Here is a 17,163-nt window from a genome sequence, read left to right on the forward strand (position 1 = left end):
TGTAGGGTTCCATAGTGAGGGAAGCTTGCCCTGCTCTGTCCGTAAGTAGAGGACCAGTCTCCAGAGCTGTCCATCTTTTCCTGGGGCTGGGCTTGGATCTTCTCTACGCACCTCCTGCAACACAGCATTGTGTAGCTTCACTTTGTAGCTACGTCATCCCTCAGAACAGGTGCTGCATTCTGACGGCACCAGATGCTTTTAGCCCAAGGCTCAGATAACCCCCCAGTGAAGTGCACTGCACGTGCACTGATTCTACCCACTTAAAACTCCCCCTGTAGTTTTGATTGGATATGGGCTGCACTTCCTAGCTGAAATGGCTGCTGTGCATTGCTAAATGCCAGCCATGCAGAATCTGGTGAGACACAGTCAGATGATCCTGTGAGGTTGTGGTGAAGGGGTGATGGCACTGACCCCCTTCTCTTTAGCTGGTGGCAGCCCCCATGGCAGAGATTCTCTTCTTCTGTCCCATGGCAATCACTTTCCGTGCCATGCGGCTTTGTCGTTAATCTCTGGCTCTGTGTGTTCCCTTTCTCTTAGGTGCACCAGGAAGGAACGGTGTGAGCGCTCCAGCGAGCCTCGGAGATTCGCCTCGGAGATGAAGCAGTGTGTCCGGCTTACCGTGCATCCCAACAACATCTCCGTCTCCCAGTACAACGTGCTGGTAAGCAGGATTGACCCTCATCTCCACAGTGTCTTCTCCTTCCAGGGACGCCTAAAGAGGTCTCATCCTCATTGTCAGTACTATGTCCCTAGTTACTCGTAACCATTCATTGATGCACTCAGGCTCAGTGGGAAGGACTAGCAGCTTTGTTGCTCTGCTGGATGTCTACACAGAACTCACTGTCTCCCTGGGTGCTCCCTGACATACACTGGGGTCTCACCCAGGGAGGAGAGTCTCCACTTTGATTGTTCCCAATTAGGAACATGGAGGGGATCTTTCTTATTCAAGTGTTTGCACATGTGCATTCCACTCATGGTGTGTGCATGCCCCGCACACAGTCGTCAGAAATGTTTCTCTCAGTGGTACCCAACAGGGCAGCTTGAGCACCCTCTGCTGCTGCGTGCCACTGTGTGCCAGTATAAAGGGCCCAGCCACTCCCAAAACCTCTCAGCTCCTTCTAACTACCTGTGGCAGTCGTTGACATTGCTTGGCTTACCTTAGCAGGTGCTCTCAGGGTGTTCATTGCAAATTAATTGCAGATCAGTTTCTAGAATCATAGCATCTTAGTTAATACTGTAGAGAGTGTACGTTTTCTGTTTTGGTCCCCACTTGGGGCTTTTTCCATTAGTCAGTACCAAGGGGTGCCTCACTCACTGGGCTTCAAGACCTGCATCTCTTGCACGAGGCCAATGCCCGTGAGTGACCCACACTCAAGTACCTTGAAGTGTTTCGGGGAAGCTAGTATTCAGGATCATTGCCAAATCTGCAAAGGCCTCACGCCTCAGACAAGGAAAGACAGAGGAGTGTGGGAAAAAGAGTAGAGTGCAGCAGAAACCTAAGCACTCCTCTTCTGTGGCACTGTTGGCTCTTGCACCAAGGCAGGTATCATCGAGTCCGGGGCTTGAGGGAGCACCTTCTACATCTGCGGAACTGCACCATCCCGAGACCATCTCAGTACTAGCCCCACTGGAGAGAGACATTCTGAGCCTTTCGGTGCTGGTATGTCTGGCGGTGCAGGAGACCGCTCTGCTCAGCATCTGCAGACCGAGGAGCACCAGCAACACTGGTGCAGCACTCAATGCTGTGTCAGCCTCAGTTGTCTCAAACTGCACGTCCGTCGGTACCGCTGAAGGGGGAGACTGAAATGTTGGCTGCACTGCATCCGTCTCTGATGAGGCATTGGTCTCTGACACTGTTGGGAGTGGCCTCTCCTTGGTCCTTTGAATCAGAGATTGGCTCCCGTTTCCCACTCTCAGAGCCACTCTTGCTACTCTCCGCCAAGGGACTACTACCCTGATAGGGAGCCTTCGGTGGGAGTGCCATTGAGTGAGTGGCCAGGGGTCACTGCCGCCACCTGTCCAGTGGCTTTTTTGGAATCTGTGGGGTTTCCCCACTGTTTACAGGTCATACATGAGACATTCCTATTCTGTGTCCTTAGAGAGGTGTGGGATAAAGTTTCGCACGGTCACCCTGGCTTCCATAATCCCCTCCCTGGATTCTGGAGACTGATACACTGCCCTTGATTTAAGAGATACCTACTTTCATGTGGCAGTTTATCAAGGTTACAGAAAGTTTCTCGGGTTCTTACTAAAGCACTTTCATTACCAGTTGACTGTGCTGCCTTTCGGCCTGTCAGCAGCTCCTTGGATATTCACAAAACATGTGGCAGTGGCAGCTGCTTTCCTGAGGAGACTAAGAGTACATAGTCTGCCCTTACCTGGATGACTGGCTAGTCAAGGTCTGGTCCAGGGGTCACTTTCTCTCTAGTGTTCAACTCATCCAGTCAATCTTCAGAGCTGTGGGTCTACTGATCAACATAGACAAGTCTACTCTTTGTCCAGTTCAGAGGATAGAGTTTATAGGAGCAGTGCTGGACTCTACCCAAGCCAGAACATTAAGATTCGAAACGATTTGCTGTCTTGTGACCGTTTTCAAGGTTCACCCAATCACAGCATCTCGAAATGGTGTGAGGCACTTGGGGCATATGGTCTTATGCACATAGGTAGTCCAACATGCCAGATTGCACCTCAGGACTCTTCAGGTCTCACTGGCCTCCATTTAATCACCAAGTTGGCACCATCTGAACACTGTACTCACTGTTCCCTTGCACGTTCTGACTTCACTAGATTGGTGGACTGATTCACTCAACGTTTGTGTGGGCATTCCCTTTATCCACCATCAGCCTTCACAGACACTGGTGATGGACACATCTGCCCTGGCGTTGGGGGTTTATCTGGGCCCTCTCTGAACTCAAGGTTTGGGGTCCTCAAGGAATCTCTCTCTCCATATCAAAGTCAGGAAGCTAAGGGCTGTCTGCCTAGCCTGTCAGACCTTCCTACTGCGCATCAAGGGAAAAGGCCTGTTTGTTCTCCCAGACAACATGGCAGCCATGTTTTACCTCAACAGGCCAGGAAGCTCTCGCTCTTCCCTGCTTTGTCAGGAAGCAGTTCATCTATGAAACTTTTGCATTGCCCATTCAATCAACCTTGAGGCCTTCCAGGGTGCAGAATGAGCTGGCGGACCGCCTAAGCAGATCATTTACGAGTCACCATGTATAGTCTTTCCAGCTGGATGTTGCCAGATGCATTTTCCAGCAGTGGGGGACTCCCCAGATAGACTTTTGTAACCAAGGACAACAGGAAATGCCAATAATTTTTCTCCCTACAAGGCCACAGTCCTGGTTCATCACAGACACTTTCCTGCTACTGTGGATGAAAAAGTTCTACTACACTTTTCCCCGAATCCCACTCATACATAGAGTGCTGAGAATGATCAAGTGGACCAGACCTGGATTATATTAATAGCCCCAGCATGGCCTTGACAGTACTAGTTTTCCACTCTACTGGATCTGTCAGTGGAGGCTCCAATTTCGTTCCTGTTGTACCTGGACTTGATCTCCCAAGATCATGGTTGACTGCACCACTCTAACCTGTGGACCCTTCATTTAATGGCCTGCAGGCTCCATGACTAACTTCTAGAGAGGAGTCTTGCTCGGAGCAAGTTCACTATGACTTGTTAAATAGTACAAAGCCTTCTAGCAGAGCTGCTTACGTGTCAATATGGAGGCATTTTTTTGTTTGGTCTTGTCAGTCTGCAGCCTAGCCAATGCAGTCCTCTCCAGCATATCCTGGATTATCTACTGCACCTAAAATAGCAAGCGTTAGTAATATCTTCTATCTAGGTCCACCTGGCAGCAATATCAGCTTTTCATACTCATGTAGATAACTATTCTGTATGCTCTAATGATATGATAATCAGATATGTGAAGGGCCCGGAAAGGTTGTACCCTCAAATAAAGGAACCTATCCTGCCCTGGGACTTGAACCTAATTTTATTGAAGATCATGAGGTCACCATTTTAGCCTCTAACAACATGTTCCTTACTGCACCTATCTCTCAACTGTGTGCTCTGACATTCACACCGCCCTGCACAATCTTTTTTAAGGATAAAGTGTACTTGCACCCTCATCCAAGATTTCTCTCCAAAGTGGTATCGAATTTTCATATTAACCAGTCAATTTACTTACCAAAGCCACATGCCAATAGAGAGGAGCAACATCAGCGCACGTGAGATGTTAGAAGGGTGCTGGCATTTTGCATAGACATGACTAAACAGTTTTGTTTGTCAACTCAATTGTTCAAGGCCATAGCAGACAGAAGGAAGGATTTCCTGGTCTCTTCACACAGAATTTCATCTTGGATAACTTCCTGCATTTGTGGGGGATTCAGCAGGTATTTCCCTGCCAAGCAAAGTGGTGGCACATCCCACAAGATCACAAGCAGCCTTGGAGGCATTCCTCGCACAAGTCCCTATCCAGGAGATCTGTAGAGCGGCCTTCACACCTTCACATCCTATTACGGCATTATTTGGTACTCCAGATATGATGCTACATTTTGATGAGTTTTACTCCAGTCTGTGTGCACATAAGCGCCTCTCCCTCCTCCTACTTTATGAGTCACCTCCAGTGGAATGCAATGAGCAATCACTCAGAGAAGAAAAAAGAATAACTAATCTTGCATAATGCTGGATGCCTTAGGGGAAGGGACACAACTCCCATAATGAACCTCACTGGGTGATGAGAACATACCATGGGAAGGCAATGAGCGGGATTTTTGTTCCCTCCTTCTACTGCTTCATGGATGGGCAGAGGGACAAGTCCATTATCCCGGTAGCTGCACTCCTGCTGCATGTGATTGGGTATTAGACGAGACTCAGACTCTCACGGACCTCATGCTCAGAACTAGCTTATGTAATGGGGGAGCATGTAATACTCTGGTTGAGCATATGTGATCATGTCACCCTCTAGTGGTTGGCCCAAGCAAGGGTAAGGCTCTGGTATTTACTAACCATGAGCGAAGTAATGCCTTTAGATCGCTGGCAGGGGGCTTGTGCTACTAGTGTGGAAGTACCCTGCTGCCACTATTGGTATCTGTATATTTGTGGCCATGGTTTATTACCATGGCATGTGGGGGTGGTGGGGTGGATGCAGCTGACTGAGAGCAGAGTTATAATTAGAATCATAAGCAGGACCTCATATAAAATGGATCTTCCATTCCAAATGGTAAGAAACCCAGTGAGGCTTTGTGAGAACGTGAATGTCCTGGAAACCAGCTGTTTGATTTGTTTATTTCATTACACTTTATTAGTGGCAAAGCCAGTGGATGTCAGGGATTCCAGAGTGTCCTTTTAATTATGATGCTAGTGCCCTAACCCATCGTGACCTCGGGGCCTGCTGCTCCTGTAACCGAGTGATCGAACGGGGCAGGCATTTCTGAGCTGCCTGTAAAAATGAAGTAATTCAGCTGGCCCACTAGCGGGAGCGGATACTGGTGGCTTACTGAAGGCTGTAACTGGACTCTCTATACACAGGAACTTGTTGGTGACAGAGAGCTCCCTCTGCTGGTGATGCTAGGAGAGGAGGCGTAGAGAGTTAGACTGGAGCACTACAGTTTCTCTGTAGTCCGCAGAGTGCCTCTTGTGAGTAATAGTCACCTTCCTCAGAAACCTTGTGCCAAGGGGCCAGCAAGCCCCAGTCTTCACAGCCTATTCCAAAGACTCCCTTGCCAATATTACACCTGCATGACTGATGTCGAGCACACCACGCCACGCCACTGACCCGACTTGAACTCACCCTGCACGGTGAAGCAGCAGCCACCGCCCCTGCATAGCCACACGCCACTTGTGTTTACATCTGCATTCCATCCCCCACTCCCCAGAGTCGCTGCTTTCTGTTGAAGGAGGATCCTTTATCTAGCAAGAGGCTCTTTGTCCAACCTCTCCAGTGTAATTCTCTTCTGCTGGCCTCATCTGTCTGTCATTGAGCTCAGCACTCTCTTTCGCTCTCCCCTTTGCTTGCAGCTGGTCTTGGAGACCTACAACGTCCCTGAGTTGTCAGCAGGGGTCAACTGCACCTTCGAGGACCTTTCCGAGATGGACGGCTTGGTGGTGGGGAACCAGATCCAGTGCATCTCCCCAGCTGCCAAGGAGGTGCCCCAGATCATCATGGAGAACGGTGAGTGTCTCAGGCCTTCCCTACGTGAACACTGGGGTGGGTGCGCTGCTTCCCTCTGACCTGCTGGTGAGAGCACAGCAGCTGGGAGAACAGCACATTATTGGTTGGGCATGTGTCCGTACAGGCCCTAACGGTGCTGGCGTAGCAACAGCACATTTACGAGCATTTTGTCCAGTCCAGTCTTATCCATGTCAAATGATGGGGCTTGCATCCCAGACCAGTACATCTCCGTGTCAGGTACTTTATCCAGCTATTCTGCCTGAATGATTCCCTCCTTAATTTCATCACACTCCTCCTAGTTACATCTCTGCATGCAGCTCCCTAAATCAGTCTCTTCTTCTCTGGCTTTTACACCCTTTAGGTATTTGCAGTCTGTTATCCTATCCCTTTCCCATAATAATCCCTTACCCAAGCCAGATGTGCTTATCCTTCCATGCCAGCCCCTGATCCGTTTGGTTTCTCTTCCCTCTGTTGTCTCCAGTTTGTCCACAGCCCTCTGCAATGGGGCACTCAGAAATGAACGCAATATTTCAGGTGCATGTAGGGCTCTAGCTCCCCCTAGTTGCACAGCAAGACACTGTAAGATGTGCCTATGTTGCTAGGCTTCCCCCAAGGCCTTAAATTGGGTCACAGGCAGGTGGGCAGGTGCAGGGAGAAGCTGCCATTCTTATTCTCTGTGTTATTTGTGAGCTCTAGCGGTGAATTTAGTCCCAGTAAAAGATGCCTGGAGGCCCACAAGCTCTCCCCACATGCGCTTCAATTCTGGAGTAAGCTAAGGAGTCAGAAGGCAGTTCCTGTCTCCACTTCCCACTCAATCCTTGCCTGCTGTTGACTAGCCTGCCAAGAAGGATGCTAGCTAGCAGCACTTGTGATAGGGACTTCTCTGGTGTGGACCATTGTCCATTAGGGACCCGGCTCAGAGCCACGAACAAACGAAAGGAGTGACACTAGAGTGACGAAGAAAAAGGGGCACTTCTAGAGTCTGATTTCCAGAGCAGTTGAGTTCCCACGGCTCCCATCACCGTCGATGGCTGGTGTTCTGCACCTCTGAAAATACAGCCCTTGGTGCAGACTGCCAGAGGGTGGATTGAAGAGAGGGGTGGGAGGTTCCATAGCTTGTTCCCAACCCCCGGAGCCAGCCAGTCCCCAGAGCACTGGCAAAGTTGTTAAATATGAAGCAGTTAACAGAGCTGTCAAAGCCATCGGCCGCAGGTGGGCAGCAGAGTCGAGTGCTGGTGGCACAATGTATTCAGGAGTGTGTGTGCGTGTGTGTGTACAAGTGCATGTGGAGATGAATTGTCAAACTTGCTTTGGTCTGATTGATTAATGAATCTTTCCGGTGAGGAGGAAAATAATAGAGGTGGAAGGACCAGCCAGGTCAAAGCCTTGAATTAAACATGGGCTCCTTCATCATAAAATTACTGCAGTTACTTCACGCATATAACATCCGCTGCTGGTGGGCCCAAGGGAGCCGACTGGGAGGTGTGCGGGGTTTGGAGTTGGTGGAGAGGCAGAAAGGATTAATGATAGTGGAGTGGTCGGAGGATGCAGGTAGATGAGGAGTGAGAAAAGGAGTGGGTGGATTTGGGAGCTGGATTATGGGGGGAGGGGTCAGCTCCAAGGGAGGCTCAGTGTCTGCTGTGGATGGGGGGCTGGCAGCCTGTGAGCAGTGGGTGTTCCCTATGGGATGAGAGTGGTGCATGGAGGTTGCTCTGGGAGAGCATGCTCAGAGGGGAGCAGCATGGAAGGAAGCAAAGAGATGTGATTAGGTGGGGAAAAGAGACCTCAGCATGGTATTGAGCCCCCAGTGTGGTATTCCCCGGGGAACCCCCTAAAGACTCAACATACACCTGAGCATGGCAATCCCCTGGGGAACTCAGCAGCTCCTCCCAGCCCCCGGGGCTGCTATTCACACAGGGATCGGCCTTGGTGGAGTTCGCAGAGGGCACCCGCTTCGGGACTCAGCACAGTATGATGTTCACAGGAGAACCTCCACCTGAGGTACTGCACGTCCCCCCAGCAGGCTGGTCCCTGGGTTCACCCCAACTCAGGAGAGGAGGTGTAAGGAGGGCCTGTCTGTAAGGGAGTTTAACTTACACCTCTCACTCATCACTTGTGAATGTAGCACTGCACCCCCATTGGGTCACACTCACCCCACCCAGGCTCCCAGCCTTTAGCAGCAATCAGCAGAAATAAATGGGGGCAGAACGTTCACTCAGAAAATGAGTCCCCAGCGAAGGAGAACAGGCATGCCCTTCCATTCCTGTGACACCACAAGGCTCAGCAGGCCAGCCACTCATCCTGCAATCCACCCGGCCTCCCCTCCTGGGGGCATGTTGTGACCCCCTCAGCCTGCAGAATGAAGCACCATTGCTGTAGCTTTTAGTGTTCATGTCCTCCTTAGTCCAAGTAGCTCCACACTAATATCGCTCTCTCCTTCTCTCCGCTCTCACTTGTTGGCCTGAATTATCATAGACTCTGATTAGTAAGAGATAGAAAAGACCTGGCCAGCCCCGGCCAGTCCAGCTCCCCCATTGGCGTATGAAAGAGTATTTCCAATGGTAAACTTTCCCCAGGCTGATTTTAAATGACCCAAGAGATGGGACTCTCACCACTGAGAAGAGTCCACCATCTAAAAGAGACCTGGAAATCTTTCCTCGTATTGGTGCTCTTATCTTAGATTTTACTCCCACTGACTGAGCTTCTTGAAGTAAGGACTTCAGGTGTCAGGCCCAGTCTACCTACATTTTCCTGTGCGCAATTTCTACTTATCAGGCCTAGTCCTGGGGCCTGTACTCAGGCATAGCTCCTGCTGACATCATTGGGAGGTTTGCCTGTGTGAGGTCCTCCAGATCTGGCCCATTATTCGTAGCTGTCTCCTTGGAGTACCATAACCGGTTCAACCACAACATGTCTAAATTTCAAAAAACGTACGAGGCTTAGGAAACACCATGCTCTGATAGCACAGTGATGCATGTAGTTTAAAAATCTAGAGGGACAGTCCTTAGTCATTGCTTGGCCAAGCCATACATATTTAATCCTCTTGAATCTTTCCATGTGAGTTTTCATTGCCCTTTCATTGCTCTTCAGTGGTTGGGGCTTGGTCCTCCTTTGAGCAGGGGGTTGGACTAGATGACCTCCTGAGATCTCTTCCAACCCTAATATTCTATGATTCTCTGATTCTTTCAATTTGAAGGATCCATTCTGGGTCTGAGGTGCCTAGAATTGGATGCGCTATTCCGAATGCGATCTCTCTCTGGCCTGGTCTACACTACGCGTTTATACAGAATTTAGCAGCATTAAACAGATTTAACCCTGCACCCATCCACACAATGAGGCCCTTTATATCGATATAAAGGGCTCTTTAAACTGGTTTCTGTACTCCTGCCCGACGAGAGGAGTAGCGCTGAAATCGGTGTTGCCATGTCAGATTAGGGTTAGTGTGGCCGCAAATCGACGATATTGGCCTCCGGGCGGTATCCCACAGTGCACCATTGTGACCGCTCTGAAAAGCAATCTGAACTCGGATGCACTACCAGGTAGACAGGAAAAGCCCCGCGAACTTTTGAATTTCATTTCCTGTTTGTCCAGTGTGGAGCTGTCATAAACAGATAGCTAAGGGTTAATGTCTCTTTCACCTGAAGCACCTGACCAGAGGACCAATCAGGAAACCGGATTTTTTCAACTTTGGGTGGAGGGAATTGAGTGTCTAAGTCTTTTGTCTGCCTGCCTGCTTTCTCTGAGCTTTGGAGAAGCAGTTTCTACCTTCTAGTCTTCTGTTTCTAAGTGTAAGGACAAAGAGATCAGATAGTAAGTTATATGGTTTCTTTTCTTTGGTATTTGCATGAATATAAGTGCTGGAGTGCTTTGATTTGTATTCTTTTTGAATAAGGCTGTTTATTCAATATTCTTTTAAGCAATTAACCCTGTGTTGTATCATCTTAATACAGAGAGAACATTTGTATGTATTTTTCTTTCTTTTTATATAAAGCTTTCTTTTAAGACCTGTTGGAGTTTTTCTTTACTTCAGGGAAATTGAGTCTGTACTCACCAGGGAATTGGTGGGAGGAAGAAATCAAGGGGAGATCTGTGTGTTGGATTGCTAGCCTGATTTTGCATTCCCTCTGGGGGAATAGGAAAGTACTTTGGTTTCCAGGATTGGGAACGGAGAGGGGGAGTCCCTCTGTTTGGATTCACAGAGCTTGTGTCTGTGTATCTCTCCAGGAGCACCTGGAGGGGGGGAAGGGAAAAAGGATTATTTCCCTTTGTTGTGAGACTCAAGGGATTTGGGTCTTGGGGTCCCCAGGGAAGGTTTTTCAGAGGGACCAAAGTGCCCCAAAACACTCTAATTTTTTGGGTGGTGGCAGCAGGTACCAGGTCCAAGCTGGTAACTAAGCTTGGAGGTTTTTATGCTAACCCCCACATTTTGGACGCTAAGGTCCAAATCTGGGACTAAGGTTATAACAGGAGCTCTGATCAGCATGGGTGGCCATGAAGTCTCAAATCCAAAAAGAGCTCCAGCGTGGACCGTACGGGAGATATTGGATCTGATCGCTGTATGGGGAGACAAATCTGTTCTGTCAGAGCTCCGTTACAGAAGACGAAATGCCAGAGCATTTGAAAAAATCTCCAGGCTATGATAGACAGAGGCCACAGCAGGGACTCAGCACAGCGCTGCGTGACAAGCGTAACGGAAAGCCAAAGAATCAAATGGACGGTCATGGAGGGAGGGAGTGGGGACTGGGGACTCCAGCTATCCCACAGTCCCCGCAGTCTCTGAAAAGCATTTGCATTCTTGGCTGAGCTCCCAATGCCTGTATGGTCAAACACATTGTCCGGGGTGGTTCAGGGTATATCTCGTCAATTTACCACCCCTCTCCCCCCCCCGTGAAAGGAAAGGGAAAAAAAATCTTTTCTTGCCATTTTTCAATGTCACCATATGTCTACTGCATGCTGCTGGTAGATGCGGTGCTGCGGCACTGAACAGCAGCATCCCCTCCCCTTCCTTTCCTGATGGCAGACAGTACAAAATGGTGGAAAACCGTCATCATCCCGTGAGTGCTCCTGGCTGGCCTCGGTGAGGTCGGCCGGGGGCGCCTGGGTAAAAATGGGAATGACTCCCTGTCATTCCTGGCAGACAGTACAAAATGCTGGGTAACCGTCCTCATCATAGCAGCTGGAGCCTGAGCTCCATCAGCCCCCCCATTTCATGTCTAAAGAAAAGATTCTGTACTCCCTGGACTATCATAGCAGTTGGAGGCTGCGTTCCCCTCATTTTATCTCGCTAAAAAGTCAGTGTTTCTTATTCCTGCATTCTTTATTAGTTCATCACACAAATGGAGGGACACTGCCACGGTAGCCCAGGAGGGGTGTGGGAAGAGGGAAGCAACGGGTGGGTTGTTGCAGGGGCACCCCCTAGAATGGCATGCAGCTCATCATTTCTGCGGGATCTCTGGGGCTCTGACCTGGAGCGGCTGTGCTCTCTGGCTCTCTAGTACACTTGCCCCATATTCTAGGCAGGACTGACTCTATTTTTAGACAAAACATAAAGAAGTGAATGACCCGGGGAGTCATTCCCATTTTTGCCCATGCGCCCCCTGCCGACCTCAGCGAGGCCAGCCAGGAGCACCCATGACAGCAGCAGACGGTACAAAATGATTGATAACCGTCATCGCCACTTTCCAATTGCAAACGGTACAAAATGATTGATAACCGTCATCTCATCGCCAATTTACAATGGCAGACGGTGCAATAGGGATGGTAACCATCTCTGCTACCTTGCAAAGGCAAATGAATGCTGCTGTGTAGCACTGCAGTACGGCCTCTGCCAGCAGCATCCAGTACACGTACGGTGACAGTGACAAAAGGCAAAACAGGCTCCATGGTTGCCGTGCTATCGCGTCAGCCAGGGCAATCCAGGGAAAAAGGGCGTGAAATGATTGTCTGCCGTTGCTTTCACGGAGGAAGGATTTAGTGACGACATTTACCCAGAATCACCCGCGACACTGTTTTTGCACCATCATGCATTGGGATCTCAACCCAGAATTCCAATGGGCAGGGGAGACTGCGGGAACTATGGGATAGCTATGGGATAGCTGCCCACAGGGCAACGCTCCAGAAATCAACGCTAGCCTCAGTACATGGATGCACACCACCAAATTAATGTACTTAGTGTGGCCTTGTGCACTCAACCTTATACAATCTGTTTTATAAAACAAGTTTCTGTAAAATTGGAATAATCCCGTACTTACCCCAACACACCCATCATTGTGGAAGCTGACAGCCTGATGATGTGATAACACATACAGCTAAAAATTACATTGGATAATGTTTTCCAAAACACCTAAATGACTAAAGCCCTGTGCGGATACAGAAATGTGGATCTTCATCCGATCCATGTCCACAGGAATCAACTTGTATTCACCCCGCGATTCACAATTCGTCTTTTATCTGTATCCACATATGCACCACACCCACAGCAGCACACTACCTGGAGTATCTGTGTGCATGTGTTGTGTACTGTATAAGAAAGCTATATAGCTTAATAAACGTGCACATTAATATTACTATTATCGTTATTGTTATTTTAAACATCAATCTGATTATACAACCGGCATCAGAACAAATAGCTTTTTACATTAAAAATAATGAAACAAATCTCTCACCTCAATAATGCTTCAAAATCACAAACTGAGCTATGAAATAAAAATAGTCTGTGGCCTGTTTAGTTTGTGATTTATTAAGTCTCATAGACTCATAGATTTTAAGGTCAGAAGGGACCATTATGATCTTCTAGTCTGACCTGCACAACGCAGCCCTCAGAATCTCACCCACACACTCCTGTAACAACCCCCTGACCTATGTTTGAGCTATTGAAGTCCTCAACTTGTGGTTTAAAGAGTTCACCAATCCAAGTTTCTTTGCATCAGCCACTGTTCTCCCTGTGGAAACATGCCAGGGGAATACAGTCACTGGCTACAGTGCTTTTTTGTCAGGGTTTGCCAGGGCTGAGCCCCGGCACCTCTCGGCTGTGGCAGGGAGTGAGGAGCAACGACAGGTGCTCTGTGATTCTAGGTCAGTTTCCCCACGTGGGCTCAGAAGGGGGGTGCAAGAGTTAGGTGTACAGGAGGAGGGCAAGGGTGCTCTCTGGTTGCCCAGCCATTGATTAATTTGTGCCATACCAAGTCAGCTGGCGAGGGAGCAGCTGTTTCTGCAGAGTACAGTCAGTCTGGCTTCTCTCTCTGACTGACCTGGAATGGCAATGAAGTCAGAAGGGGTTTCCAAAATTGCTTGGCTGCTTAAACTGCCATGATAGGAGCATGGGGGATTCTGCTTCCTGTCTTGATCTATCACTTCCTCTTTCTCCCTAGGGGGTTGGGAGTAATATAGGCTCTGGAAGGCAGAGAAGCAGCCTCATAGGCTATGAGCTGCAGAAAGCTGCTTCTCTGCCTTTGAGAGCGTATATTTAGAGGCCTGTATTTGTATCAGCATCCAATCTGCCATCTGCAAAAATGGTCTGTGGATACAAAGTGAATATCTATGGATTTACAGGGCTCTATAAATGACCAAGGAGCCTAAGTCACAAATGCATATGTGCCTTTGGAAATGGGATTTAGGCTTGTAAGTTACTTAGGTGCTTTGGAAAATGTTACCCATTGGCTTTATTTCCTACCACCATGTGGCATTGCAGGCTTCTGTCTACTGAAGTTTATTATTCATGCAGTGGTGCATAGTATTGTTAAGAGCAGCTACATTCCACTCCAGAAGCAGCTGCATTTCAGTGACAGGTAGAATTATCTCTATTTCTCTCTTTCCTCCCTCACAGAGGTATTGAAAGCTTTAGTTTAGTTAACATTTATAAGCAATTTGAGGTACAGTCTTATGCCTGGTCTACACTAGGAAATTAGATCACTATAACTTCGCTTACAGTGTGAAAAATTCATTCCCCTGAGTGGCTTAGTTAAGCCGACCTAACCCCTGATGTAGACAGTGCTAGGTCTATCGAAGAATTCTACCGTCACCCTAGCTGCTGCCTCTTGGAAAGGTGGATTACCCATTTCAACAGGAGAACCCCTCCTGTCGGTGTAGGTAGTGTCTACACTGAAGCACTACTGTGGCGCTGCTGCAGCATTTAAAATGTAGACAAGCCTATAAAAGCCGTGGCTGGCAAAGACCCTGCAGTATTAGATCGAGTCCAGCCTCCTGCGTGGAGAAGTCTAGAGTCTGCAGGCAGGGGATGTGGCAACAGAGCAGTGTTATGAAGTAGTATTGTTGGTCATTATTTGTCGCGCACGATCAGTGTGAGTAATGCTGTACAAAACACAAAGGCAGACCCTGTTTCCAGGACCTCACTATCTGAATTAGGGGCAGACAGCTCAGATCAAACACACACAGCACTGAACTGGGTGCCAGGAGGCCTGGGCTCTATTTTCAGCTCTGCCACTGACCTGCTGTGTGACCTTGCACAAGTCACTTCCCCTCTTTGTGCCTGTGTCTCTTCCCTATCTCACCTCTGTCTTGCGTGTTTAGATGGCAGGTTCTTTGGGGGTAGAGACTGTCTCTACCTCTGTGCAGGCCTCTGATCTGAATTAGGGCCTCTGGGTGCAACTGGGATACGATTTCAGAATATTAAGAGCATTTTCTTAAGTGACCACTGATTCTTGGTGCCTCAATCTTTGGGCATCTGGCTTGAGACACTTTTGGCCTAACAGTGGAATACCCAGCCCTCCATTGAAACCCAAGGAAGCAGGAGGTGCTCTGTACTTCTGAAAATCAAGTCCTAGACATCCCAAGCTGGGGGCCTAAAAATTGTGCCATAAAGCTCTTGATCCCATTTGGCCATATTGCTGTGGGCTGTGCGATGGTGCAGATTTTTGACCTGGCCATTAATGATTCATTTGGTTATTAATACCATCATCCAGTCACCTCTCATGATCTTTATGCTTTTTCCCCAGGAGACCATCACATTGTCCAGCTCCAGCTCAAGTCCAAGGAGACAGGCATGACCTTTGCCAGCACCAGCTTTGTCTTCTACAACTGCAGCGTCCACAACTCGTAAGTTTGTATTCCCCTGACGTGCATCTTCCCCTCACAACCTTATCATGCTGCTTTGAATCCATCCCAGCTGCCCACCCTAGCTGTTCCAGGTAGCACAGAGATGGCCACTTAGGTGTCGAGGAGACCTGCAGTCATGTCTCTTGGGGCTTGGTAGAACATCTGTCCCACAGATTAGCCTATGCTTGGTGACAGGTACCCTGCTATTGGAAACATGTGGGACAACATGGAAACAACTTATTAAACTTCCTAGTAATGGACTTTGAGCTGACTTGGTTTGTACTCAGGCAAAACACCACATCAGCAGGGATTTGTCTGAAGACTGACTGAGTGGAAATTGAGTCACAACTTCGGCAAATGGCCACATGGACTTTAGTGGTTACTCATGTGAAACCTGATCCTGCACACTCTTGTGCTCTATCAATCCTTGCTCATGCCACCAGTCACTGGGACCACTTCAGTTAGTTAGCCCCTGGCTCGGTACTAAGTATTGGCAGGATTGGACCCTGAATGGACAGAGGGCCAATTAATGGTAAATTTCTTTTTGTGTGTGATGTGGACACTGTTCTCTAGGAACTGGATTGATACCACAGGCTGATTGGCCATAGAATAATCTTTTCCTACCAGGAACCCCTTTTCCATCCTGGATCCTCCTGCTGTGTATCTGGGATCTGGCTGGAGCTCCCATCCTGTTAAGCATTATGGGAAGAGCAGGGTGGTCTGGACCAATCCACCGAGAACTTCTCCTTTAGAACATCTGATGTGGGACTAGAGTCGTCACTGCACAGGAGATGAGTATGTAGGATTCATATGCCAAGGCAGAAGACGGACCCCTCTTCAGTGGATTGCTCTGTTCCTGAGCAAGGCAGATGGGCTGTGCCCCCGTGCCCAGGCCATCATCTTTCCCAGACAGGGCTCCGGAAGTGCCAAGAGGCGATAATTACTGCAGCGCAGTGATTCACAAGCAAAGGCAAATCCTATTTCCCTGTCCCCGCAGCAGCCGGGGGGGGAAAGGAAAGAAAGTGATGGGATGTTAAATATTTATGGCATGTTTTGGTTTCTGACTTGACAAACTATAATACGCTATCCATTTTTAATTTGATTTATCAGAGTAAGCACTTGTTACCGATTTAAAAAACAGCTCTTTGCATCAGAGCTTAGGGTGGATTGACGTAGAGCAAGATTTCAGAGAGGACGGAGAAATGGTGTCTGCCTGATGTGGCTGGGTGGTTTTTTTCACACATGCATGTTTAAAGGATCAAATGGCACGTCAGTGCTAGTGAAATTCCCCCTGTAGCACTATTTAAACCCTCCCTTACAGGGGTGGGAGCTGCATTGGCCATCCTGGCCAGATGAACATGTGAGCAGGGAGCAACTGAGAGTCCCACCGTCTGATGGCGCTGATCTCAGTTCAGTTCCTAGTGAGTCCACACAAGACACAAAGAAGTAATGAGCAAGGACATGCAGTTGCAGTCAGCCTGGCTTTCCCCCAAGAAAGCAAGAGATGGTAACATATAGGGAAAATAAACAAAAAAGTCGACCTGTCCTTTGACCCTGGGTGATGAGCTTGTCTCCCCAGTAGCTGCTCTGATAGCCCTCCCCCTGTCCACCCTGTGCCAGGGCAGAGGGGAGTGGAGCCAAATTAACCCTGTGCTCACCAGAGAGTTGTACCCTGTTCCACTTGGAAAGTGGGTCAGTAAAGCTGAGATGGAAAGGTGCATTCAGAGCCATTTTATACAGGCAGATAAGGGTCATAACGGGCCTAATTCTGTTCTCTGACACAGGGTGTAATACCTGGGTACCTCTGTTGACCTCTCTGGAGTTACTTTGGGTTTACCGAGGTGTCTTTGGAATGAGGCCTAAGGTCTCTGATTCACAACAGCATTGGCCGTGCCCATTCTGCTCACCGCCACGGACCAAAACCACCATCATAACT

The 17,163-nt window shown here is 48.7% G+C and overlaps 1 protein-coding gene across 4 annotated transcripts in view; it reads left to right on the plus strand.

The window, feature by feature from the left end:
- The window catches only part of PLXNA4 (plexin A4), a 703,772-nt gene that overhangs the window by 486,754 nt on the left and 199,855 nt on the right, over positions 1–17,163 (plus strand). For all 4 annotated transcript variants that reach the window (XR_007772140.1, XM_050936769.1, XM_050936771.1 and 1 more), the window contains exons 6-8: positions 538–661; positions 6,020–6,173; positions 15,128–15,227. Coding sequence is in view for 3 of the 4 variants with exons in the window: in XM_050936769.1 (XP_050792726.1) it covers positions 538–661; positions 6,020–6,173; positions 15,128–15,227 (378 nt within the window). In the remaining variant the exon portion in view is untranslated. The remainder of the gene's footprint in view (positions 1–537; positions 662–6,019; positions 6,174–15,127; positions 15,228–17,163) is intronic.

Source organism: Gopherus flavomarginatus, chromosome 1, assembly GCF_025201925.1.
Source record: "Gopherus flavomarginatus isolate rGopFla2 chromosome 1, rGopFla2.mat.asm, whole genome shotgun sequence".
Classification (NCBI taxonomy): domain Eukaryota; kingdom Metazoa; phylum Chordata; order Testudines; family Testudinidae; genus Gopherus; species Gopherus flavomarginatus.